The sequence below is a fragment of the Pristis pectinata genome, chromosome 15 (assembly GCF_009764475.1).
Source record: "Pristis pectinata isolate sPriPec2 chromosome 15, sPriPec2.1.pri, whole genome shotgun sequence".
NCBI classification, from domain to species: Eukaryota; Metazoa; Chordata; class Chondrichthyes; order Rhinopristiformes; family Pristidae; genus Pristis; species Pristis pectinata.
Window position 1 is genome coordinate 42,348,362 of NC_067419.1, and position 27,700 is coordinate 42,376,061.

At 46.3% G+C, this 27,700-nt stretch overlaps 2 protein-coding genes across 3 annotated transcripts; one reads left to right on the top strand and one right to left on the bottom strand.

The window, feature by feature from the left end:
- Positions 1-1,440: 1,440 nt before the first annotated feature.
- Positions 1,441-21,218, bottom strand: LOC127578429 (G/T mismatch-specific thymine DNA glycosylase-like). Of its 2 annotated transcripts, none has more exons than XM_052030443.1 (10): positions 20,678-21,218; positions 16,804-16,898; positions 14,963-15,192; positions 9,479-9,548; positions 9,174-9,309; positions 9,014-9,096; positions 8,411-8,505; positions 6,904-7,075; positions 5,464-5,592; positions 1,441-3,644 (listed from the first exon to the last, which is right to left on the bottom strand). In XM_052030443.1, the coding sequence occupies exons 1-10, from the start codon at positions 20,722-20,724 to the stop codon at positions 3,508-3,510; spliced, it is 1,194 nt and encodes a 397-aa protein (XP_051886403.1). In that variant the 5' UTR covers positions 20,725-21,218; the 3' UTR covers positions 1,441-3,507. The 2 variants fall into 2 exon arrangements, with proteins under 2 accessions (XP_051886403.1, XP_051886402.1); XM_052030442.1 differs by having other exon boundaries at positions 14,963-15,195; positions 20,678-20,954.
- On the top strand, positions 21,203-27,566 carry LOC127578430 (uncharacterized). Its single transcript, XM_052030444.1, has 4 exons — positions 21,203-21,346; positions 23,115-23,244; positions 25,565-25,719; positions 26,798-27,566. The coding sequence occupies exons 1-4, from the start codon at positions 21,311-21,313 to the stop codon at positions 26,891-26,893; spliced, it is 417 nt and encodes a 138-aa protein (XP_051886404.1). The 5' UTR covers positions 21,203-21,310; the 3' UTR covers positions 26,894-27,566.
- Positions 27,567-27,700: the final 134 nt, after the last annotated feature.

A 27,700-nucleotide genomic window follows, 5' to 3' on the forward strand; every position in this document is an offset into this window, starting at 1 on the left:
CATACAGCACGGAGATGGGCTTCAGCCCAACTTGTCCCTGCTGACTATCAAACTAGTTGGTACCTTGGTGCAGGTGGTTGTCCAAGATACATTTCGGGTGTAGTACCTGTTCATGGTCTGCTGATAATGGCTACCCTCTGTTTGGGTGCAGAGGGTATGGGTCAGCAGTAGAAGGCACTGGTTGAGCAGAATTGCCTGTCTATTGTGGGCTTATTGCAAGAAGTTGAGTTCTGAAAGGGAAAGAAGGATAAATATTGTGGGTTTTAAAAAAAGTGGGTATAGTCAAAGATGTTTCACTGAAAGCTGCATCACAGGTGGGCAGCGAAGGCGGCATATGGCACGCTGGCCTTCATCAGTCAGGGTATTGAGTGTAGCAGTTGGGACGTTATGTCACAGTTGTACAAGACGTTGGTGAGACCGCACTTGGGAGCATTGTGTAGAGTTTTGGTCACTCTGTTATAGGAAAGACATCATTAGACTGGAGAGAGCGCAGAGATTTACTGGGATGCTGACAGGACCTGAGTTATAGAGAGAAGTTGGGCAGGCTAGGACTTTATTCCTTGAAGCATTGAAACTGAAGGGTGACCTTATAGAGATGTATAACATCATGAGGGGCATTGATGGGGTGAAAACATATGGTCCTTTTCCCCAGGGAAGGGGAACTTAAAACTAGAGGGCAGAAGTTTATGGTGAGAGTTGCAAGATTTAAAAAGGGACTTGAGGGGCAACTTCTTCACTCAGAGGGTGGTGTGTATATGGAATGAGTTGCCAGAGGAAGTGGTTGAGGCAGGTACAATAACAACATAGGACGTTTGGATAAGTACATGGATAGGAGGGGTTTAGACAGATGTGGGTCAAATGCAGGCAAATGGAATGAGTTTGGTGGGCACCATGGTAGGCAGGGACGAGCTGGGCCAAAGGGCCTGTCTCCGTGATGTATGACTCTATCTTGCTTCAACACCTTGGGAAGTTGTATAGAAACACTAATATAAGACAACTTTGTCAGATTGCACTTGTATGAATGCAAGAAATATAACCAGGAGTTGGCCATTTGATTCCTGTGCCTGCTCTACTCTTCAATCAGGTCAGGGAATATCATTTACCTCAGTGCCACTTTCCTGCATTAATCCCATCTCCTGATTTACCTTAATATTTAAAGATCTGTCAATCTGCCTTTAACGTACCCAGTGAGAGGGTCTCCGCAGAGAATTCCAAATCCTGCGTGACAAAATTTCTTCTCATCTCTGTCCCAAATGCTGACCCTTTACTTTGGGATGACAGTCCAGCTTCTGGTCATTCTGGACAGGAGAAATGCAAATTCTGCATCTACCATCAAACCTTGTAAGAATTTTGTACATTTCAATCAGATCAAGCTGTATTCAAAGATTTCCACAGGTAAATGAATACACACAATTCTAAAATGAAATCAAACAAAAACAGTTTTTTAAAAAATTCACTGATTTTTATTTTTTTTTGAACAGATTTCAGAACCCTCTCATGAGAGGTAGAAGCACCAACTTTACAAGTAGTAAACAATGACATTACATTAAAAAGTTTCCAGTAGCTGCCCATTCACTTCAAGTACATTTATTGTATATAGTCTAGAGGAACATTTCACATTTTTGATGATGTGACATGAGTGTTACCTGAAATATCCCGTGCAACAGCTTTTTAAGTTTTAAAAACAGTTGAAAATGCACACTTGGGTACAATGATTTCCTAAATAAACGGTTAAGGCATTTACAAAGTTTGATGTCACAGCTGGCTGAAATTTAACTCAGGAATGGTAGCTTTGATTGTAACAGGGGATGAGTATGCAGCTGACAGGGCCAGTTAACTTCTTGGCTATGCTAACATTTCAGCCTGAAACCATAATTAATGACTTCACAAAAGTGAGCACATGTTGATCTGGCAGAAGCTAAGACTTGTGGGAATGTTCCACAGTCAGGTAGTTAGGTTGTGAAGGGATGTGTGGGCAATCCAAGGTCAGCCCCCAATCCTCCTGTTCCTTTGCACCCTACAGTCCCTGCAAGGCTGGCATCAGACACAATGCCGCCACCTAGAACTACAATATCAGGGCCACAATGACATGATATTTTGGCAAGGTTCTCACATTCTTGGTCCTACATGCAGGTCAGAATATACTTATCAAAATGGTCTGGGTACGAGGATTGGCTGTTAAAGTGCCATGCACTCCCATTTTTATTGAGTGTGGGGATGAAACTCAAAGCCAGTGAGCTATAATTAACCTAGATCAAGCACTTTGTTTTCTACATATAAATCTGTGAGAAAGTACCAATGTAAACGTTGTTGCACAAATTTAATTTGAAGGAAAAATTCCACCAAAATGCATGCAATTCAGAATTGTAAATGCTCCATTTAGTAATCACATTAAACTTTATGAAAATCCTTTTACCAATAATACGATAAAGTTAAAGCCTGAAACACTGGAGATAATTGTACCATTCCTCAAACATCTTTTTAAAAAAAACAATTAAAACATTTGCCCAAAGATTACTGAAATTTTCCTGTACGTTCTCAAGTTTTCAAACTAGACTGTTTTGTTAATTCAAAATTCTTTTCAGGAGAAACCATAATTTGAATTGAGCAATGTAGGCAAAGTAACAGCACGACAAACATTTATTGCTGAAATCTATCATTTGGATAATTAATTTGAGCAGCTTTAAATAAAAAGTGGACTGTATTCAAAAAGTTTTAACATCAATGGTGCTGTAAAACATGATACTCTGTGCTATTACTTTACTACACTTTAGCACCCTTATCATTTAATGAAGACTGAATCCATAGGTGGAGGCCACAAACAAGTCTTGCTCAATGGAATTTTAATTTTCTTCAGAGGCAACTCCCACCAATCAACAAATATTTTAGAATTGAAAATGCCCTGATTTTACATGGAATTTGCATAAACAAATGGACACCTGGATCCACTTTCATTCCATTTAAAAATTGCACCTTTTGGTCCAATATTATAATTAACTGAACAATTCTGAAATTGAAACTGCTATTGATAGAATTTCAACGTGTGCATATTCTTAGAAAGATACATTGCAAAAGGTCCAAATGAGCAAACAACTAAACCTCTGTAATTCACTTTGAAAAGTTGCTTTAGAACTTTTTTTGAACTCTGACCAATCAGTACAGGCTACGCTGCAACAACCGGTTGCAAGAAAAATTTTTAATGAGTCAACAGGCTTACAATTTAAACAGTTGAGCAAAAGAGAATTGTACTGCAGGAAGAAAACGACTACCAGACGATCTTAAATAAACTTAAGACTTCCCTATAACTACTTTTTTCCCCATAAATACTTTGGGCAATTCTAAAAGTTTAAAAGTTCAGCTTTCTGAACATTACTACATCATTAGGTTTACATATAATTCTAGAGTTAAAACATTACAAAAAAAAATTCAAGACCTCCTCAGTTCAAAAACCAAGTTATTACTGCACTAAAACTGCAGCAACATGGAAGTTCTGCAAATATCGTCAATTCACGATGAACCTTCTTGAGGCTGTGCACAGTAATTGTTGATTGAAGGAATCTGATCAGTAAATGACTGGGTCATCCACTGGCCATCGGGAACATGACAAAATGTTGAGTCTACATTGAATTCGGAGTTGCTGGTTGCTGCGACAAGACAAATCTGGTCAGTGCAACTCAGTACTTTCTAGATTAAAACTGGCAAAGCAGTTCAGGAATAATAACAAAAGCAGCTTTATGAGCTGTGGGCATTGATAAATAGAAGACAAATCAAAATTACAAGTTGAAATTGCAAAATCAAGGAGAAAGCAGTTTAATGTCACTAAACTTCAGCAACTTTCATGTACAAAAGTTTTGAATGTCCCATTTCCTGTTTCAAGACAGGCATTAAGAAGCTATCTGGAATCACCTTGAAATTCAATATGTTTGGTACAATATTTTCAAACTCAAATTACCACAGGAACTGCTTAAGGGGAAAAAATTGGTTTTACTTTATCCTGCACAACGCAACAAGTTGCTGGCAATCCAGTCTTTATCAATTAATTCACAACAGACTCAGGAATGAGAAAAAATTGCCAGTGGGAAGCTTTTGGAACCACAGACTTAATGTCACAAGTTTCCTCCCATACATCTACAATTACCACATCATGCCTCAAACTATTTATGTACTGCATCCGAAGAGTTATTTGCTGAATTTTGTTGAAATAGGAACTAAATGAATTAATACCATCTGCCTGAACTGTCACCAAAGGGAGCCTATTCTGTAGATTGACAATTCCCTCACTGAAGTAATCTCCCTGTTCACCCAGAGGCTTCAGAATTCCGGTTCCGTTGTCCTGGATCAGGTGAGAAAAGCTCACAGTGGTCAGTATTATATGTTCTCCCTACTCCCTACTAAAAGGAGATTTTCCTCTATATTTTAAACAAGGCAGGCACTTGTACAAAAAGATTTTACTCCGTTTCTTTCAGGTTTTAAGATCACAAGAACCAGGATCAGGGGCAGGAACTGACCACAAGTCCCATCAAGCCTGATCTGCCACTCAATAAGATCATGGCTGATCTGATCAACTCTACTATCCTTCCCAATCCCCATCGTCGCTGAGTCCCGTCAGTAGAATACTTTCTCATATTAAATGATCGTAGGTGATACTGTGTATTTCATAGCACTTTAAAGCTTTGGGAAACAATTATACTGGCATCACTATATACTACTCCCCAACCCCGTTCAATGCCAGCTGTCGCATGCGTCTGTAAACCAACTCACACATCAAATCCAAATTGGCCAGAACACTCCCTCAAAAAATGCCATATCTAATGAAATTGTTGCTGCATTCCAAATTGCTGAGGTTTCCTCACTAATGCTCTTTTTTCCATTTCTGCTTCCAAAATAACTGGTATATCAGAAGACTGCTCGAGTAATCCTTGTTCAACTATTCTACCAAGACACAAATGGACCCTGGGAAAAGAGTTACAAGGTCATAGATATAAAAGTCTGTCAAGATCATAGGCTGACAATATAAGGTGGTTCAGAAGTTACAAGCATGCCAAAATGTGTCTTTAATAACTGTTCTTTGACACAACAGACAAAACAAACTCTTTTTATTATAAAGTACAGATCACGTGATGCTGCAAAAAAAAAAGGCAGCATGTATCCTGCACTCACTTTTGAATTATAAGAGCCACAAATTAACAGAATTGACTTAATTATGTAAACTTTACATGATTGTTAAAAGTTCACATTCCCTGCAAGTTACTAGAACAGATGGCATTCACAGAATTGTTACAAGATGCAAGGCCATTCTGCCCATTGAGTCTGCACCAGCTCTCTGCAAGAGCAATCCTATTAGTTTTGTTTCTCTGTTCTTTTCCTGCAGCCCTACAACTTTTTCTCCCCCAGGTTACACAATGGATAGATTGGTATGAACTAAACAAATTTGCTCTAAGTGTTGATTATGTTGTGATTTACCTGGTTCAGTTGTAGCAAAATTGCACTGTCCATTGTTTTCAGTGGATTTTTCAATGTAGGCACCTCCATAAGCAGCTTCATAGCCAGGGTCATACTTTTCCTCTTTGATTGCCATTTTCTTTGCTTCAGCTGGAGGGAGAATTGAAACATGACTGAATTTTTTTTCTAAGCAATGACAACTAAAAAGGCAACACCCATCCATCAAATGGATATTCACACCAATTTCTACATCAACTGGATAGAAAGTAGAAACCCTCAGCAAGTTATTGAGTTACACAGGTAACCCCCGTGTTACGGGGGGGTGGGGGGGGGGGGGGTGGGTGGAGTGGTGGTCAAGGAGTCACATTTCCAGAAAACTGCCTGTATTGCAATTTTCCGTAATTTAAAGTCAGATCACCTGCACATTCACCAAGAAATGTGAACTAAAAATAAAATAAAAATTGACACACACATTCTGTGAATTTTATTCCATCTCTCAGAATTTTGGGCAGTGATTTGTGAATTCCTTAAGGACAAATTTCTGTTAACTAAACAGCTGTTAACGCAGGGGTCACCTGTGTTTACAATTCTATTCTGCTCATTTACTTGGGCACGTTCTTCTTTGAGGAGACACTGATGTGCACCCTTTTTTGACAGCAGTTCTTCCTCTAAATACACAATAATGGAATAACCACTTGGCTTAACTAGTCAGCTAAGTTTAACTAGTCAGCTAAGAAAATTATTGGAGCTAGCTTTACATAACTAGATATCCTTTTGTTATTGAAGGGAGAAAATAAGCAGCAGTTTGGAATCTGGCTGAATCTTTAATTTATTGTTTAGGTCATTATTCTAACCAAATTCAAAATTTTTGGCTTTGCATATAGTTAAAAGAGCAAACAGAGGTCCCTAATCATACAAGATCGACCCCCAGGTTTAAACTGTTGATGGTTGCATCAAAGTAATAGCAGCTTTGTGTAATCTACAGGAGTTGATGGATTGCTAATTGCCAATTACTTGCTTATGTGGCAAAACTAGTCTGTATGGTTACAGTAAGTGAAGTCCTATTTGATGAACACAGCATGATACAAAAAGGTGTGCAGTGAAAAAATTGTTTAAATTTCCTGGATAGCAACCAGATTCTTTTAAAACTATATTTATTTTCCTGTCAATTTCAATGAAAATGGCAATGGACCTTTGCAGAAGTTTAGTTATATACTGTACTTTGCATTCATGTTAGTTTTTATATTTTGTAATGCTATCTATTCATAAATAAATATTACTTTCATTCTAATGCAAAAGTATAACTGACCTAAGCAGATTATCCCCAAGAAACAAAATATGATGGGATGATTAGTAAATAAAGTCTAAATATTAAAGGATACAAAAAGGAATATTGAACTAGCCCCCAAAAGAGATTTTCGATCTGAAGAAGATTGTTTGAATTACAACCACGTTACTAACCTTGAGCTTTTTGCAAATCAAATGAGTATTCAACTTCTGTGACCTCTGGAGCACTCTTAATGCCTTTCAAATGATTTCGTAGTTCCTTTAGCTTGATGTAATAATGTACCTTATCCTGGGCCCGAGGAAACTGTGCACACCTTGCACTGGAAGAAGGCATGACATAGATCACCTTTAAAATAAATTTACATTAATGTAATTACCCTTTCAGAAAACCTACTGAGGGAATAGGAAGTGGTGCAGCAGCTCAGTGAGGATGTGACTAGGCCATCTGGCAGAGACAACAGTTGAAAGAATGAAAAAAATTAAATGTGCAAATATACAGAATGAAGAACCCTAGGGGGGTACAGGCCAAGGCAAATCAGAAGCACTGGGGAAATTTAATAATGATACAGGAAAGGTACTGGAAGGAGCAGGAAGTAAATCAAGCATTCTGGGTTCGTAGATGGACGGAAGATGGTACTGAACAGGAAGACGCTGAGAATTTGAAAAGTAAAACATTGTAGATGCTGGAAGTCTGAAATAAAACTGGAAAATGCTGGAAATACTATTTATGTTGACAAGTGTTGTTTGAATGGAGAGGAGTCAAAAGCAAATGGGTTAAGAATGTTTTGGGTTAGCAAGAACAAATGAACAATCCAGAAATCTAGAGAACAACTGAAGCAGGATATAACCATATCATTCTATCACTAACAAGGATAAACTTGTGGATCACCATGACAGAAACAGTCATGTGAAAAGGAACAAAGGCAATTCCAAGTCAGATCGCTGGGCTGAAAGACTCCCGAGATTATATTCTGAGTACAGTTTGGGTTTCAAACTAGGCAACAGATTCTCAGAATGAGAAAATGGACAATGGGCCACACCTTCAAACTGAAAATCAAATGTGAATTTGGAAGGACTACTTAGAACATGTAATAGAAGCAGAAAGAGGCAAATCAGCCCTTTATGCCTGATCAGCCATTCAATAAAATCCTGGCCGACCTTTTACTTCAACCCACTTTCCTGGACTGACCCCATGTCACATGATTCCCTTAATAACAAAAAAAGATCTATCACTCTCTGTCTTGAATGGACTCAGCATCCACAGTCCCCACTACCTTCTGGGTGAATGAGTCCTGAATGGCTGACCCTTTACTCCAAGACCATGACCTCAGGTTTCAGACATTCCAGCCAAGGGAAACATCATTTATGCATCTACCCTGTCAAATGCCATACAAATTTTGTATGGTTCAATAAAATTATCTTCCATTCTTCCAAACTCTAGAGTATTGGTCCTGACTTTTTAAACCTCTCCTCAGAACAAGCCCCCCCACTCTCTCAGGAATCAATCTAGTAAATCTTCATGACACTCCCTCTATTGCAAATAGGTACTCCTTAGCTAGGGAAACCAGACCCGTACAGATTTTTATGTGAGGATATGGCAGCGGGATAAGGGTGACAAAGAGTGGGATTTCAGATGAATTCTATATGCCATAAAGTTAGTTAACCAAATTAATGTGCTTACGGTTTCTCCTTCGGGAATCTTGTGTGGCTGTTGCCCAAATTCCAATTTCTTGACTTTAACTCCAAACACCTCCTTGCTAAATATTTCATAAATACCTGTAATAAATGATTAGCAGAGTCAAATTTTACATATTTGCCAAATTATCAAGCTGGGTTGCAGTCATCAGTTTCTGAAGCATTGATGCTTTTCATCAGAACCCCTTTATCGTCGATACTACCAATGGGCACTTTGGCCTAAACATCAGTTTTTTGTTTGACTAATCAGAATGCACTGAATTGTCAAAATGAAAGGCCTTTCAAGATCATTTTACGAAGTTACACATTTAAGGATTAAATCCATATCCCTTGGAAGACTAGGTAGTCAGGTGGTTTTTCACCTCCAGAGGGTGATCTTAAATTCAGCTCAAATTAATGGGATGAAATTATAGATTTTTTCCCTGTTGGCACAGAAGAATTTTCCTCTCACTGTCTTGCACATGATCTGGGAATGTTAAAGCCACCACTAGGTTCATTCCCCACCACTCATACACTTAAGTAATTTCAGGTATCAATTTATAGTCAGAGCCAAATCAATTAGATTTTACTATTTCAGATTTGTACTTACATTTTCCATTAAAAACAGCAATCCGTGGCTTATATCTCTGTAGTTTTTGCAGAAGTATTTTTCCTCCTTCCCGAATCTCTTTACTGGAATAAAAATAGCAGTTAAGATTTCATTCCAAGCAAAACTACAAATCAGAAACTACTTCACATTCACTAGTCACCTTTTAAGGTCTTTGCTTCCTGGAGTAGTTCTCTCTACCATGTTTGTGAAACCAATTCCATATTTCTCTGGTAGAGAAGCATCATCCATATGACTTAAGGGCAAATCAATAAGACCGGACATAAATAAGCACTTCCCTATAGAAGAAAGCAGCAATGTGAGTTTGAACATACAGCAAGTCTTAAAATAGTTTCAGGTAATAACTCAAAAACCTAGATATTCCATTTTTGAAACAGCATGTTAGCCCCAAATATAAAACATCTGAAAGATTTAAAATCCAGTGTTGCTGTGCATGCTAGAACTTACAGAAATGATTTCCTGGTCCAGGATAATGATGTCCTTTGTATGCAGCCATCAATCCAGGGTTAATTCCGATCTAAAACAAACAGCAAACTCAGTACACATTGAAAACAAAATTATAATTGGAATGTAATGAAAGCTAAAAGTACAAAGCTAAAATACCTGGTAATTCACTTTCCTCAGTAACAACAACATTTAAAAGACACTCGGATAAATATGTGGATAGGAAAGGTTTACAGGGATATGGGCCAAACACAGGCAAACAGTACTAGCTTAGGTGGGCACCTTGGTCGGCACAGACTAGTTGTATGCTGTAATAACTCTGATTTGTCTTAAAGACCACACCTCTGACATGGAGGAGTTAGGCTGAAGGGCTTGTTTCTGTGCTGTATTACTCTGTGACTCTAAATCTAGCAGAGAGCATCAATGACAGAAAGGCAGTTAGTACGCAAACAGTTCTCTGCAACAGCCACAAAGACTTTGCAGTTATTGGTGCTGGCCAATACTCATGATCAACCATGGTGCTGCACTTCAACAATACATTCCACATTGAGATCACCACAGTGGAGCCCAATCCTGTCCTCACTTAGCATTCCCAGCACTGAGAAGGGGAAAGCCAAGGATAAACTTCCATTTCCGGTCTGCATGTTATGTTGGACATAGCTGAATTCCTTCTTTAGTCGAAGGCTTTCTATGGAATTTTGGCCAAAACTATTTGTGAAGTCCCAGAAGTTTATTCAAGACACTAACAAAGGTTTAAATTATCCTCCTTTTCAAAGGAGGATATGTTCTATTCTGAAGCCAAAGGGAAAAGACAGGATTAAAAAGGTCAAAACTATCAAAATTAAAGAGGAATAAAGAGTTGCAGCTTCTAACCCAAATTTTCTACCTTACTTCATCTTCAAATCATTCCCTAGGCAACAGAAGAAACCTCCACCTGAGCATCTCTGAGCAAATACTTGAACCAACACTAGTGAGGTGGACAACAGTGGGCTTGGTTCAGCCTGCCTCCAAACGTACATTCCTTGCCAAATTACGTCAGCACCAGATTTCTTAGTTACTCATAATTATTTCAATTTAAACAAAAATTACAGAATAAAATTCTGTGAAAGCAATTAAAAACCAGTCAAGACTATTCCATTGTAGAGCAAAGCCAAAGTAAACAGGGAACTCTTTCTGCAGAGATTGTTTTCTCCTCATTTATAGACTTTCTTTTGCTTCAGATGAGAGTGTATAGCAGCTCCCTCATCTTTTGCACTGTTACTGTAGATGTAATTGCATAAGTGATGATGTGTTGTGATTTATGCAGTCATTCCATCAGAGCAAGGAAGCACCTGGGTTTCCTTGGGTTTTGAGAAAAACTTGCTTAGAGAAGCTACAGCTGCTGTTCTACAACTAACAAACACTGTATTTATGTAGCACAATGAAATGCTCTAAGGCAGCACCCAAGGTCACAGCAAACAAAAAAATCTACACAATGCTGTGCGAGGAGACACTAGAATAGATTTGATTAAACAGATAGCTTTTAAGCATTAGTTTACAGGAGAAGAAAGAGCCAGCCAGTATATGGAGGGAGTGCCACAGGAATTTGGCAGCTGAAGACAGGATGGCAATTGTAATGCAATTAAATCTGGAGCTATCTAATTCAACAAAGAACACAGGTTTGTGCACTTTTCCCCTAGATTTCATTGTCCTTCAATCGTTCCTTAAATTCTCTCTCTGTATAAATTTCATAACCTGCATTCATCACCACCCCCTGACCTTATCATCTTCATTTCTTCACCTCAACTTTGTCCAAGAGACAGGACTGGATGTGGAGGTCTGGTTTACCTATATCTAAACCCCTCCAATCAAGTTTTCACCTCTGTCATAGAATAAAAGCTCTCCTAAAAGTCACTTGACATTCTATGCGATTATGATAAAGGGAAATCTTCCTTCCTCATTTTTCTTCACCTATCTGCAAACTATGACAAGTTGACTGCACCACCTTTCTCCAATACATTTTCCCCTGCTTGTTTGGCTGGGTGTGATGGGACCTATGGCTCTGTTCTTATCTATCAGTAGTAGCCTATAATGACTGCCTTTCCCATTTCCACACCAGTATCCTTACCCCCATCTCCTTCTCACTTGTATACTGCCCTCAGTAGCATCATCTGGAGATGCAAGATCAGTTTGAGCACGTAATGCTGGTGTGACCCAAGTTTGCCTCACTATCACTTCTTCACCGTCACTTAATTGGCAGGCTGGACATCTGTAATACAGTACCAGATGAGCAGAAATCTCCTCCAACAATCTTATAAGAAGCAGAATCATCACGTTTACTTCCCATCACAATCTCAGTTTCCTAGTTCCATACCTCTTCCTGGAGAACCATTGGAGGCTATATCAGACTGCTTGGAACCACAGTTTTATGTTGGGCCTTGAAGGGAGCTACAGACCACGTATCCACAAAGCACAAGTCAGCTGATTTTCACCTCTAAAATATAAGTTCTGCCTTATTCAAGCTCATCTGCTAAAATGCTAATCTGTTTTTACATCTGAACTAATCTAGAGTATTCCAGGTCTTTCTCTCCTTCATTTTATCCTGTGTAAAATTGAGAAATCTTGCTCCCCATGTCCTAATATCCAGTTTCATTCACTAAATACCCTTGGGCTTGCTAATTAAGCTGCATGCAAGTTAAGTTACATCTTAAATGCTTATCCTTATTTCAATTCCTCCTTGACCACACTTCTTCCTCTCTCTGACTGCTCCAATTTGTGAAGGTAGTGAGATGATAAGGTCAAGGGGATGCCCATGAATACAGGTTATGGAGAGATTAAAGGATGGTTGGAGGGCAACGAACTAAAAGGTGAGATAAATTAGACCAAGGCAAGCACCATAAAGTGCTCCTGTTGTGGAACTCTAAATCATAACGTCACACCTTGGATCCTGCCAGGAGGATTTCACCCTACAAATTCAGGCTTGATTGTATGAGGCAAGATCACATTGAACCACCATCCTTACATTAAGCACCCCAGCATGAGAATAGAAAAGGAAATTGAAAGATTGGTCCAAACTACATAGTTTGGGGACTATGTGTCTTTTAAAAATTATTTTTAAAATACCACTATTAACATAAATTATTTTCCTTTCCATCTTTGAAGAAGGACCAGAAAAAAAACACTCTTTAAGCTCTGACTGTTGAACTTCTGAACTTTGCTATTCTAGAGCATCGTTTATTAACAAGAATCAATACCAGCTGGTGGTCTGTACAGAGAAATGTATTTCTAAATATTTAAGTATTTTTGTTTGTGAGAGACTTACCGCATTAGCAATATGATTAAGACTATGGATTCAATACTGAACATTGATCAAAAGATCACTAGCACCCCTAAGTGGCAGTTAAGGCACTTGCAGCAAAGCAAGTCTAAAAATGTCATCCAAATGTTTCTAGCCAAATAAATACATAGGTTATATTTCTCTCACTGTAGCTAGTCATCCACAATAGCAATCGGTTCAGTTCCATTTTTCATCTATGCTAGGGGACATAATATTTCATGTTAACAAATTTACTCCATTCATTCAAGCATGAACATGACAAGTTTACTTCATGCTTTATAATCAGTGTAGGACTGTAATTCAGATTGCATATAAAATAAGCTAACATTTCTGTGATTACATTAGATAGAAGAACTTGTTTCATAAGGTACCAACCATGGTTAGGCACAAGGAATGGAGTCAAAGAACTGGAGAATTGCAAATTTTACATCCTTGTTCAAGAGAGCAAGGATAAATGCAGCAAATACAAGCCAGTGAAGTAATGGTTAGAAGCAATACTACCATTATAAAATTAACAATTACTTAGATGGGTATGGGTTAAAGTCAGCAGTGATTTGTAAAAAGTAAATCACATTTAACCATTTTTTTTGAGGAGATAACAGAGGTTGGTGAAGGAAATGCAGATGATGTGTTGTGTGTGGTCTGGAAGAAGATGGACAGTAGTGTTCCTTGGGTACTGGGGTTTGGACCATACTTTTCTTCATAAGTACAACTTGAATTCAAGTATACACTGGAGAAATTAATAAATTAGACTATACAAAACTGGAAGTATAGTGAACAGCAAAAAAGATGGTACTACAACAGAGCATAGACATGTGCTGGAAGAGGCAGATGTAACTTAATACAAAAATGTGAAATGATAAATTTGATAGGAAAAACAAAGAATAAGATAATAAAGAGATGTGCAGTAACTGGGAATCCTGTGTGTATAAAGCTTTGAAAATGGCAGGACACATTGAGAAAACAGTTAAAAGCAAAGCAACTGAAATCTCACACTTCATAAAACAGGAGCACGTATTACAAAAGTGAGGAGATTGTAACAAACCTCAGTAGTTCAACCACTACAGGAATAGTGCATTAAATTCTGTCATTGCACTTTAGGTAGGATATGAAGGCCTTAATGAGGCAGCAATTTACTAACCTAGTTTCAGGGATGAATGTTGTGTGGCAGGGAAAGGCTGGAGAAACTGAATTGTTCTGAAAGGAGATATGAAAGATTGTTCAAAACAATGAAGGTTTCTGACAGAGTAGATAGCAAATCTGTTGCCTTTAGTGGAAGGATTGAGAATCAGATATTTGAAGAAATCGGTAAAAGAACCAAAGACAATATGAGCACAAACTTTTATGCAGCTAGTAACTTGCATTCAGAATGCATTTCCTAACAGGATAAAGATGATAGCTTCAACTGAAGCTTTCAGAAATGGATCAGTCCTTAAAATAAGAGGATATTTCACGGCTACAGAGGAAGGGAAGAGAGTGGCACCAGCCAGTTCAGAGATCTGACATGGACTCAGTGGTGCACAGAGTATTTTTTAAAAGATGAGTGTCAAGTGCTGTTAGAATTTTAGAAGTTTCAATGAGATCACACCTCATTCTTCTGATATCTGCAGAATACAGACTTAGTGTAGTCAATTGCTCTTTGTATGGCAAATCGATCATCCCAGGAACCAATTCATTGCACTCTCTCTGTGGCAGGAGTAACTTTTTAGGAAAGGAGACCAAACTGAACACAATACTGCAGACATGATCTCACCAAGGCTCTATAGAATTGCAGGAAGGCATCTGTACTCCTGCACTCTGATCCTCTCCAAATAAAGGCCAACATACCACTTGGCCTTCCTAATCACCTGCTGCACCTGCACATAAACTTTCAGTGACTGGTGTGCAAAGAACCCAGGTCCCTTTGAAGATCAATGTTTCCCAATCTGTTAGCTTTTAAAATCTGCTTTTCTGTCTTGTGCAGCAGAGTACACCACCTCACATTTCTACACGCAGGAAGGATGCTTCCCACGGAAGAGGAATGTAGAATCAGGGGCACAATCTCAGCACAAGCCTTTGGGACCGTGGAGGGCCAGTCATCAAATTCATTCCTTCAGGACCTTTTCAAAATTAAGACATAACCATGAGCATTTAACCAGGTTCAAATCAAATTCAGGAGAAACATTACTTACGATCACAATGTCTAAGCCATAGGTCAATATATCTGGTAGGGTTTTTGTCAAAAGCTCAGCTTCAGTTGTTCCGTTGAACCTATCAATTTTTCTCTTCACAGTTTTAAAAGAATCCGTAATTTTCTCTTGCTTTCCCCCTGATTTTGCTTCTGTTTTGGCTCGTTTAGTTCCTGCTCCCTCGGATTTCTTTTGCTGCGTTGCTGCTGGTCTTCCTCTTTTTCGTTTTGGAGCTGCTGAACAAACACATCACCAAGCTCTGAATTGCTCCTCTCTTGCTATAATCATCAGTTATCATTGCTTCATTTCTTTGATAAGAGATTTTGACAAGACTCTGGAGCTAATTGCAAACAAAAATCTTGACATTAAAAGTACTTAACATTACTAGAATAATTTCTGCTCAATATAAATGTTGTTAAAATTACTTACAAAATGAAAAATCAATTGAACATCTAAACTTACTGGTTAAAATCATCTTGGAAGAAAGTTAACTTTATGGCAGTGGCAAAAAAAATTACATTAATATAAAGGTGGCTGAGTACTCTGTCCATTCACTGCATTAGCAGATTGGTGACACATTGTATTGCAACCTGCTTATTTCATTCAATAGAAAAAGGAAGCATTGAGTTGAATTTCCATACAGCTGGGAAATGCCAAAGTCACAACAATTGCATAAAATCATTAACAAACGTAATGTTGCATGTCAGGATCCATCGGTTAATGTACTAATCAGAAAAATATTGTGCAGTGACACTCTAGATCTCATTGCCTCAAATTGTGAGTACTGACTAATTAAGTTTATGTCAGTTTAGAAATAAATAACCCAGGAACAAGAGTTTCTGCTTTCGTTCCTCAATTTGGGGTAAAATAAAAGCCTAAACAATCTACAAATGAGGTCATGCAATGGGAGTTGGGTGAAGAGGCAGTTTGGAGACTTGCATAGAACCTAACTCAACAGTTTCTCCTGCTTAGGACGGTAAAGATCAAAAGCGATATTTTTGTAAAGTATTTCTGACTTTTATATAGTACATTTCACTTCCCTTTCAAGATGTACCAAGTTGCTCCAAAGTCAATACTTTTGAGTTTTGTAAGAAACAGGATAGCCAATTAGTGCACAGTAAACTCCTACATTTAGGGTTGTGGTAGCAAACCAACATTCCGGTCTAATCACATTGAGGTATGACAGGGATAAAGTATCTGCTCCTTAACAGAGGACTGCCACCTGATGTTGCCAGGACTGGATGACTAGAGAGACTGGAAAGGCTGGGATTGTTTTCCCTGGAGCGTAGGAGGTACAGGACTGATCTTTATTGAGGTTTATAAAATTATGAGGGGCATAGAAAAGGTAAATGGTTAGTCTTCTTCGCAGGGTAGGGGTCAGTCTAAAACTAGAGAGAATAGGTTTAAGCTGAGAGGGGAACAGTTTAAAGGGGGCCTGAGGAGCAACTTTCTCCCCCACACAGAGGGCGGTGGGTACATGGAACGAGCTGGCAGAGGAAGTGGTAGAGGCGGGTAGAATTACAACGTTTGAAAGGCACTTAGACTGGTACGTGGATAGGAGAGCTTTAGGGGGATATCGGCCAAACACAGGCAAATGGGACTAGTTCAGTGAGGCACCTTCGTGGCATAGACCAGACCTATGACTCGTCTTAAAGACCGCAGCTCCGACAGTGCGGCATTCCCTCGATATGATATTGCCAATGGCAGCCTCGAGATTTAAGAGGCCAGAACCTTCCAGCTCAGGGGCAAGATACAGTTATTTCTTGTAAAGGTTAAATTCAACCCCAAGCCGTGCTCAAGGGCGAGTTTCACCGACAAAACAAGGACGGGCCTGCTCCCCTTACCCTGTGCGGCCTCCGGCGCCGGGTGGTCGGACTCGGGCGGTGGATGGCAGTGAACAGGCTGGAACGCCGCAGGCTGTGGGGCCGAGTTGTTGTACCTGAGAAGGGAGAGAAACAAAGGATCGGTCAGTATAGGGGGGGGGAGGAGGGGGGGAGGGAGGGAGGGGGGGGAGGGGGGGGGAGGGAGGGGGGGAGGGGGGGGGAGGGGAGGGGGGAGGGAGGGGGAGGGAGGGGGAGGGAGGGGGAGGGAGGGGGAGGGAGGGGGGAGGGAGGGGGAGGGAGGGGGGGGAGGGGGGGGAGGGAGGCGGAGGGAGGGGGAGGGAGGGGGGGGAGGGGGAGGGAGGGGGGGGAGGGGGAGGGAGGGGGGGAGGGGGAGGGAGGGGGGGGAGGGGGGAGGAGGGAGGGGGAGGGAGGAGGGGGAGGGAGGGGGAGGGAGGAGGGGGAGGGAGGGGGAGGGAGGGGGAGGGAGGGGGGGAGGGAGGGGGGAGGGAGGGGGGAGGGAGGGGGGGGGAGGGAGGGGGGGAGGGAGGGAGGGGGGGGGAGGGAGGGAGGGGGGGAGGGGGGGGGAGGGGAGGGAGGGGGGGGAGGGAGGGAGGGGGGGGGAGGGGGGGAGGGAGGGGGGGGGGAGGGAGGGGGAGGGAGGGAGGGAGGGAGGGGGAGGGAGGGAGGGAGGGGGAGGGAGGGAGGGAGGGGGGAGGGAGGGATGGGGAGGGGGAGGGAGGGAGGGAGGGAGGGAGGGGGAGGAGGGGGAGGGAGGAGGGGGAGGGAGGGAGGGAGGGGGAGGGAGGGAGGGGGAGGGAGGAGGGGGAGGGAGGAGGGGGAGGGGGAGGGGAGGTGGGGGAGGGAGGAGGGATGGGGGAGGGAGGGGGAGGGAGGGAGGGGAGGGGGAGGGGGAGGGAGGGGAGGGGGAGGGAGGGAGTGGGGGCAGGGAGGGGGAGGGAGGGAGAGGGCGAGGGGGGCGGGGGGGGTGGGAGGGGGGAGGGAGGGGAGGGAGGGGGAGGGAGGGGGAGGGAGGGGGGAGGGAGGGGGAGGGAGGGGGGGAGGGAGGGAGGGAGGGGGAGGGAGGGGGAGGGAGGGGGAGGGAGGGAGGGGGGGGAGGGAGGGGGGAGGGGGAGGGAGGGGGAGGGGGAGGGAGGGGGAGAGGGAGGGGGGGGAGGGAGGGGGAGGGAGGGAGGGGGGGAGGGAGGGGGGGAGGGAGGGGGGGAGGGAGGGGGGGAGGAGGGGAGGGAGAGGGGGGAGGGAGAGGGGGGGAGGGAGAGGGGGGGAGGGAGATGGGGGGAGAGGGGGGAGGAGGGAGGGGGGGAGAGGGGGAGGAGGGAGGGGGGGGAGGAGGGAGGGGGGGAGAGGGGGGGAGGGGGAGGAGGGGGGGAGAGGGGGGAGGGGGGAGGAGGGGAGGAGGAGGAGGGGGGAGGAGGGGGAGGGGGAGGGGGGAGGAGGGGGAGGGGGAGGAGGGGGGAGGAGGAGGAGGGGGAGGAGGAGGGGGGGGGAGGAGGGGGGAGGAGGGGGAGGAGGAGGGGGGAGGAGGGGGAGGGGGGAGGAGGGGGAGGAGGGAGGAGGGGGAGGAGGAGGGGGGAGGAGGAGGAGGGGGGATGAGGAGGGGGGATGAGGAGGAGGGGGGAGGAGGAGGAGGGGGGAGGAGGAGGAGGGGGGAGGAGGGGGATGAGGAGGGGGATGAGGAGGGGGGATGAGGAGGGGGGATGAGGAGGGGGAGGAGGAGGGGGGAGGAGGGGGAGGAGGAGGGGGGAGGAGGGGAGGAGGAGGGGGAGGAGGGGGAGGAGGAGGGGGGGAGGAGGGGGAGGAGGAGGGGGAGGAGGGGGAGGAGGAGGGGGGAGGAGGGGGAGGGGGGAGGAGGAGGAGGAGGGGGGGAGGAGGGGGAGGAGGAGGAGGGGGGAGGAGGGGGGGGAGGAGGGGGGGGAGGGAGGGGGAGGAGGGGGGGGAGGAGGGGGGAGGGAGGGGGGGGAGGGAGGGGGGGGAGGAGGGGGGGGAGGGAGGGGGGGGGAGGGGGGGGAGGGAGGGGGGGAGGGGGGGGGAGGAGGGGGAGGAGGAGGGGGAGGAGGAGGAGGGGGGGGAGGAGGGGGGGGGAGGAGGGGGGGGGAGGAGGGGGGGGAGGAGGGGGGGGAGGAGGGGGGGGGAGGAGGGGGGGGGAGGATGAGGAGGAGGGGGAGGAGGAGGGGGAGGGGGGGAGGGGAGGGGGAGGGGTGGGAGGGGGGGGAGGGGGAGGGGGGGGGAGGGGGAGGGGGGGGAGGGGGAGGGGGGGGGGGAGGGGGGGAGGGGGAGGGGGGGAGGGGGAGGGGGGGGAGGGGGAGGGGGGGAGGAGGGGGAGGGGGAGGGGGGGAGGAGGGGGAGGGGGAGGGGGGGAGGAGGGGGGAGGAGGAGGGGGGAGGAGGAGGGGGGGGGAGGAGGAGGGGGGGGGGAGGGGAGGGGGGGGAGGGGGGAGGGGGGGGAGGAGGAGGGGGGAGGGGGAGGGGGGGAGGGGGGGAGGGGGAGGAGGAGGGGGGAGGGGGAGGGGGGGAGGGGGGGAGGGGGAGGAGGAGGGGGGGAGGGGGGGAGGAGGAGGAGGGGAGGAGGAGGGGGGGAGGAGGAGGGGAGGAGGGGGGGAGGAGGAGGGGGGGGGGAGGAGGAGGGGGGGAGGGGGGGAGGAGGAGGAGGGGGGAGGAGGAGGGAGGGGGGGAGGAGGAGGGAGGGGGGGAGGAGGAGGGAGGGGGGGAGGAGGAGGGAGGGGGGGAGGAGGAGGGAGGGAGGGGGGGAGGAGGAGGGAGGGAGGGGGGGAGGAGGAGGGGGGGAGGGGGGGAGGAGGGGGGGAGGGGGGGGGGAGGAGGGGGGGAGGGGGGGAGGAGGGGGGGAGGAGGAGGAGGAGGGGGGGAGGAGGAGGAGGAGGGGGGAGGAGGAGGAGGAGGAGGGGGGAGGAGGAGGAGGAGGGGGGGAGGAGGAGGAGGGGGGGAGGAGGAGGGGGATGAGGAGGGGGGAGGAGGAGGGGGGAGGAGGAGGAGGGGGGAGGAGGAGGAGGGGGGGAGGAGGAGGGGGGGAGGAGGAGGAGGGGGGAGGAGGAGGAGGGGAGGGGGGGGGAGGAGGAGGAGGGGGAGGGGGGGAGGAGGAGGAGGAGGAGGGGGGGCGGAGGAGGAGGAGGAGGGGGGAAGGAGGAGGAGGGGGGGGAGGAGGAGGGGGGGGGAGGAGGAGGAGGGGGGGGAGGAGGAGGAGGGGGGAGGGAGGAGGAGGGGGGGAGGAGGAGGAGGGGGGGAGGAGGAGGAGGGGGGGGAGGAGGAGAGGGGGAGGGGGGGGAGGAGGAGAGGGGGAGGGGGGGGAGGAGGAGAGGGGGAGGAGGAGGAGGAGGAGGGGGGGAGGAGGAGGAGGAGGAGGAGGGGGGGAGGAGGAGGAGGAGGAGGGGGGAGGAGGAGGAGGAGGAGGAGGGGAGGAGGAGGAGGAGGAGGAGGGGGGGAGGAGGAGGAGGAGGAGGAGGGGGGGAGGAGGGGGAGGGGGGGGAGGAGGGGGAGGGGGAGGGGGAGGGGGGGAGGAGGGGGAGGGGGAGGGGGGAGGAGGGGGAGGAGGAGGGGGAGGAGGAGGGGGGGAGGAGGAGGGGGAGGAGGAGGGGGGAGGAGGGGGGAGGAGGGGAGGGGGAGGGGGGGGAGGAGGGGGAGGAGGAGGAGGGGGAGGAGGAGGGGGAGGAGGGGGAGGAGGAGGGGGGGAGGAGGGGGGGAGGAGGAGGGGGGGGGGAGGAGGGGGGGAGGAGGAGGGGGGGGGGGAGGAGGAGGGGGGGGGAGGAGGGGGGGGGAGGAGGAGGGGGGGGAGGAGGGGGGGGGAGGAGGAGGGGGGGGGAGGAGGAGGGGGGGGGGGGGGAGGGGAAAAGCCGGTGCCCAGCACTGCCCTCGGCCTCGCTCACCATTGCAGCACGTATCCAGGCGGTGGGTCCGGGGCCGGTGCTTCCATGATCACGGGTGTGTGTCCGGGCTGGAGAAGGGACGGGGACGGCCTGGCCTTGCTCTCTACTCTCCGCCGGGGCCTCGGCGTCGCTCCGGATCTCCCTCGGCCCTTCAGCTGGGGCGTCGGTCTCCCTTTCCCTCGGCCGGCGCCCCGCTCTCTCCCGCTCCCTCTCGCCCGAACAAAGGGGTCGCCCGGTCACTGCGGCAGGGGCTGCCCGGCTCCCTCACCTCCTCTTGGGGAGGGCATGACAATCAGAGGAGGATGAATTATCAATATCACACCTACTTTCTTTGAGTAACTGGATCATTTATGAATTATATCAAATTTATCGCTAAATACGCAAAGATCTTTGCGTTCAAGTGAAGTAAGAGTTAATTTATTGGCATCTGTTTTCTCAGCTCCCCCCCTCTCTCTCGACGTTGGTGGATACCCAACGGTTATTCCGTCGCGCAATGGCTTCCCCCCGCGGTATTCGGGTCCGGCGGAGCTGGAGGGGAACCGAACCAAACACTCCCCTCCCCTCGCCTAAGTAACCTGTTGGTGTGAAATAAAGCCGTAATGCTGCCTATTTAATGTTAAGCGATTTGCTGGGATGAAGTCATATCACCGACAGAGCTGCGGAACCAAGGTGGTGGCGGCGATGTGTCGTGGAGCGGGGGGAGGGTTGTGAGCGGCGCACTGTAGTGGGGAGCCGGCGGGTCGGGCCGGTGAGTGTGGGGAGGGGGCGGTCGGGTCGGGGCGGTGAGTGTTTGGGGGGGTTCGGGTCGGGGCGGTGAGTGTTTGGGGGGGTTCGGGTCGGGGCGGTGAGTGTTTGGGGGGGTTCGGGTCGGGGCGGTGAGTGTGGGGAGGGGGCGGTCGGGCTGGGGTGGTGAGTGTTGGGGGGGAGTTTCTGGTCGGGCCGGTGAGTGTTGGGGGGGGGTTTCTGGTCGGGCCGGTGAGTGTGGGGAGGGGGCGGTCGGGCCGGGGTGGTGAGTGTTGGGGGGTGTCTGGTCGGGCCGGTGAGTGTGGGGGTTCGGGTCGGGGCGGTGAGTGTTTGGGGGGGTGTCTGGTCGGGCAGGTGAGTGTGGGGGTTCGGGTCGGGGCGGTGAGTGTTTGGGGGGGTTCGGGTCGGGGCAGTGAGTGTGGGGAGGGGGCGGTCAGGCCGGGATGGTGAGTGTTTTGGGGGGTGTCTGGTCGGGCCGGTGAGTGTTTGGGGGGGTTCGGGTCGTGGTGGTGAGTGTGGGGAGGTGGGGGTCGGGACGGTGTGTGTGGGGAGGGGTCTGGTCGGGGCGGTGAGTGTTGGGGGGGTGTCTGGTCGGGGTGGTGAGTGTGGGGGGGGGGTGGTCGGGCCGGTTAGTGTGGGGGTTCGGGTCGGGGTGGTGAGTGTTTGGGGGGGTTCGGGTCGGGTCGGTGTGTGTGGGGAGGTGGGGGTCGGGGCGGTGAGTGTGGGGAGGGGTCGGGTCGGGGCGGTGAGTGTGGGGAGGTAGGGGTCGGGGCGGTGAGTGTGGGGAGGTAGGGGTTGGGGCGGGGAGGGGAGGTGGGAGTCGGGGCGGTGTGTGTGGGGAGGGGGCGATCGGGCCGGTGAGTGTGGGGGGTCGGGTCGGAGCGGTGAGTGGGGGTGGGTTGGGGTGGTGACTGTGGGGGGAGGGGGTGGTCGGGGCAGTTCTTCCCAACCCACCGGCGTCCTGGGCAATGGACAACACCCCGCCAGTATTTATTGGCTGTGTCACGGTGGTCCGGTGGCTAAATTACTGAATTAACAGAGTTCTGAACCCTCGATCCATCTGCTTCACCAATGTCCTAAGAAGGTCCTTGCTGTCTCTACCCAAATCTGTCTTGTCATAGAGTTGTAGAGCTCAGAAACCGGCCCTTCAGCCCACCATGGCCATGCTGAACTCTGTCCATTAACACTAATCCCATTTGTCTGCATTAGGGCCATAACAAGCCCTGTGTGTCCAATCCCTCCACACAAGTATGGTGTCTCCAATCCAGGCAACGTCCTCACAAACCTCTTCTACCCTCTGTCCAGCACGATCACATCCTTCGTAATAGTGTGGTGACTAGAACTGCACACAATACTCTACGTGGAGCCTAACCAAAGTTTTATAAAGTTGTAACATAATGACCTAACTCTTATATTCTATGCCCTGACCCATGAAGGTAAGCATGCCATGTGCCTTCTACCCCACCCTATCTACCAGTGTTGCCACTTTAAAGGAACTATGGACTTGAACTCCTAGGTCCCTCTGTTCATCAGTATTCCTTAGTACCCTACCATTTACTGTATATGTCCTGCCTCTATCTGACTTCACAAAATGCATCACCTTGCTCTTGTTGGGATGAACTTCCATCTGCCAATACTCCACCTGGCTTTCCAACTGCCTTTGACAATCTTCCTCGCTATTCAACATTTTTAGGCCTTGTATGCGACTCCAGCCCAACGTGAAGCCGCTTCTACAGATAGCAGCTTTTTGAAAGAGCTCCTCGAGTCGTCCCATTCACCTGTACTTGAGCACAAAAATCTAGGCTTGGCTTCAGGTGCAGCAGGTGAGAGTGCTGCACTGTAGGGGTTGGTGTTTTTGGCTCAAGCTGAGGACCTCATCAGTTCTTGGTCACTGGGATCATGGCACATAGAAGAAAAGCAAGGAATTCTCTGTGGTGAGCTGGTCAGTATTTATCCCTCATGGAACACTGAATAACTTTGTCACAGGTTGCTTAAGTGTGGGCATTTGTACTGTTTGCTCAAATGCAACTGTGGCAACGGGCAGATACATTAGGGACATTTAAGAGACTCTTAGACATGTGAATGATAGAGAAATGGGTAGCTATATGGGAGAGAAGGGTTGGATAAATCTTAGAGCAGGATAAAATGTCGGCACAATATTGTGGGCCGAAGGGCCTGTACTGTGCTGTAGTCTTCTATGTTCTATGATGCCAGATAGTGGCATTGCCAATGATGTGCATATCTTGGAAATCTGCTTAAAAAAGTGGGGGCTTGCTGTGGACAAGTGCACCAGACACTAAAATTAAACAAAAAATAATTCATGAGCTGTAAGTTCAGGAAGGATGTGGAGGTTTTGGAGAGGGTACACAAGAGGCTCACCAGGATGCTGCTGAGCTATAAGGAGTGGTTGGGCAAACATGGCTTGTTCTGTCTGGAGCGTTGGAGGCTGACAGAAATTCATAAAATTATGAGAGGCATAGATAGGGCAGACAGCTGGAATCTTTTCCTCAGGGTAGAAATGTCAAATACTAGAGGGCATACATTTCAGGTGAGGGAGGAAAGTTTAAGGGAGATGTGCAGGGCAAGTTCTTACACAGAGTGGTAGGTGCCTAGAATGGGCTGCCAGGGGAAGTGGTGGAAGCAGATACAATAGTGGCGTTTAAGAGGCTTTTAGACAGACACATGAACATGCAGGGAATGGAGGGATATGAATCATGTACAGGCAAAAGAGATTTAGTTTAATTTGATATTGTGTTCGGCACAGACATCTTGGCTGAAAGGCCTGTTCCTGTGCTGTGCTGTTCTATGTTCTATCTTTCCCTTGAAAAGGTGGCCAAAATCCCCAAACCATGACAAAAGGAGTTCTTCAGGAAGGCATGAAAGGAATGTAAGACATACTGACTAAACTGGGAGCAGTGCTCATTGTCCCTTCAGAGGCTCAGATGGATGGTGTGTAACATTGGTATCCTCCACTCATGAGGTGTTACCCCTAATTTTACATCCATGGGATGTGGACATTACTGGCAAGGCTGAAATTTATCCTCCATCCTTGCTTGTTGCTAAGAGTCTCGAGTTGCATATGGACCAGATAGAGAAGGAAGGCGATTTTCTTCCCTGGAGGAAATCACTGACAGTCCAGTGATTTTTGTGGTGATCGTGACTGATGCTAACCTCTTTATCCAGATTAAATTATTTGAATTTAAATTTTCTAGCTGCTATTGGAACTGGTTTATTATTGTCATATGTACTGAGATATAGTGGAAAGCTTTTGTTTGCATGCCATCCGGACAGCTCATTCCATACATAAGTACATCAAGGCAGTACAAAAGGAAAATGGTTAACTCCTGATCAACGGCATAGCGTTTTGAATACTAGCTTAGTAACTTAACAGCTAGATGACCATACCCAACGCAAACAGAAACAAAAATGCACACCAACATTTAGAAGGTCTCAGACAGAATGGGTGGGAGTGAGGAGTGGGGAAGAAAACTGACACTTCAGCCTGGATGTTTAGTCAGAACTTGAGCTAACATTCAGGTATGAACTCTTCAGCAGAACTTCAGCATGAACAAATGCTTTTAAAAGTACTGCTGGAAGATAAACTGAATGAATTGTAAAGCATCTTAAGTGCAAGAAAGGAAATGGTGAAAGTGACTTCTGAGCTGCCTGGACAAAATACCTTAGGGACAATGATGTTGGAGTAAATACAGAAGGATTATAGAAGGGGAGGGTTTAAAACAAAATAATGTGTTTGTGCTATATTTACACGATTGTTTTAATCCCTTAAGAAGGAATAACTAACTGTTGCAATGATAACTCTTTTTACAAACCACGAAATCCATTGTAAAGTTCAATGGTGACTTATAAGGCAAACAAAATAAACAGGTTAGGGGTGTGGGGAAGGAACAAGATATATCAAAGTTTACATGGCGGTTTGTTTGAAGCAAAATTACCAATCCAGGCACCAGTTGGGCTGACTGTTTCATTTCTGTGGTGGACATTCTATGTAACTTGTACCTGCTGTACTGAATAAACATTTTTGTGTGGTGGAAGAGTGTAATGTATTTACATTATTTTATCCAAATTGATTTTCTGTAATTGGTAGAGTACATCTATTAATTGCAGTGTATTTTGTAAATAAAGCTTCACAGCTAACAGCATTACTAAGGAGACTTTATGAACAAATAAAGATGCCAGCAGGGGTCTCCTGGTCCCGTTACTTAACGATGTTGGGGACAAGCATTCTGACAATGTTTGCAGGAGCTGAAGTAGTGCACAGATACTACAGACCGGACTTGGTGAGTGAGAACTCTCACAAATTCTGTTCCTCTTCTGTTTGTTTGCCTCGCTAATCTTGCACCTTTCAACTTAATATTCTTTGGTTGGTGAGAAATGTGTAGACAACTTCATCTTGGGTCTGTGGTAATACTGCAGTTAGCTTGCCTCTAGGATGTGGACTGCTCAGTCAGTTGTTTTCCAGTTATTAATATTCTTTAACCTTTAATTTCTGTAAATAATTGCAATCGACACGTGTTGAGATTGGGAAGCTCATTTTCAAGGTAGGCACTGAACCCATGATCTCTCTGTTGTGAGATGTCACACAAGATGTGGAGGGTTGTGTAAGATTGATCTGATTAATCACACTCAACTGTCCCACTCTTTTTTCTTTTATCATTAAAAAACTAATTTGAAACTGAGTTTGTCTATCTTGGAGTCAAAAGCTAAAACAACACTACAATTATTCTCTAAGTGATCATCCAAACTTGCAAGTGGCCATGCTTATTCAGAATTATTTACTTGTACCATTCCCCAGCAGTTGGACTGGAGTAATTAGATTAACTTTACATGTTACTGCTCATGAGTAAAGTCAAAGAAAATCTGCTGCTAGAGGAACTCAGCGGATGGAGCAGCATCTTTCGTGGGGGGGGGGGGGGGGGGTGCAATGTTTCAGGCTGAGACCCTGTATCAGGTCCTGACATGCTGAATATTTCCAGCATGTTCTGCTTTTGTTGCACACTTTACCAAGGTATTTTGTAAATCTGGGTTGTTTGGGAATGGGGGAGTGGTGTTTTGTGAGTATCTGGAAGCTGTGGGAGAAGTAGTTAATTAATCAGCCTAAACTGCTGTTGCATAATATGGCCAACCAAATCAGGAGATCATTGGCAAAGTTAAGAGAAGTCAAATGGTTCATTAGAGTGAACTTAAATGATAAACATAATTACTTTAAAAATAGAATTGAAATCATAAGAACTTTAACAGTCACAATATTGAGATTCATTTTTTTGTTTATTCCAGCACAGTTTTTAGATCATTTTCTGAACTCTGTTAAACTTCCATTCCCTGCTAAGCTTTATAATTTCCAAACTTCATTTCTAGAGTATACCAGAGATTCCACCCAAACCAGGTGAGCTTAAAACAGAACTTCTGGGACTGAAAGACCAAATCCAGACTCCTAATTCTGAAAAACACTGAAGGAAGTGAAACAGAAGATTCATTCTCATAAAATGTATTCAACAGCTAAAGAGACTAGGATATTTTGATCTAACACTATAAAATTAATTATACATCGTTCTGCAGTCATGGACTTGATTTTCTGTAATTACTTTTAAGCAGTTTCAAAGATTGCAGTCGCACTCACTTAATACTTTGAGGGTGAAGTGGGAAAAATAATTTACTGAATGTCCAACATTAGGTTAGCAGAATCTTAACACCTATTTAGCACTCATCCTGACCAATGACTTGTGTTAAAAAATCAGAAGTCTATGATTACGTTTGTATCCTGAAACTCTGAAATTGAATCCTTGTGGTATGTCTATCAAGATGAACAAAAAAGATGTAAATACCTGATGTGACTCATTGTTTAAATAAAAAAGTGACTCTTAATGCAGACACCAACTTTGTTAATTGAATTAATCTAATGTAACACTTTATGTGGATAGTAATATTCTTCTGCAGATGTTAACTAGAATGCAAAATAGTATTGTGGGAAGAAACAAGGGAAATATACAAATACTCTGCTGAATTAAATGAAGCCAAATATGATTCAAGATGGCATTAACTATGTTCTCCATGGTACAACCTACTTTGAGGTCACGTAAATCTTCCTTGAATGTACATTGCTACAAATAAATATAATTGAACTTGAGTGTGTTTGTTTTTGTTCAAGGTCACTGATTACACTGGTTTGCGTAATCGCAGCTGATTATGGTACTTGCTTGGTATCATGCAAAATCTAGAATTTGGTCCAAGATGAAATTGACAGCCCTCTAAGCGAAGCAA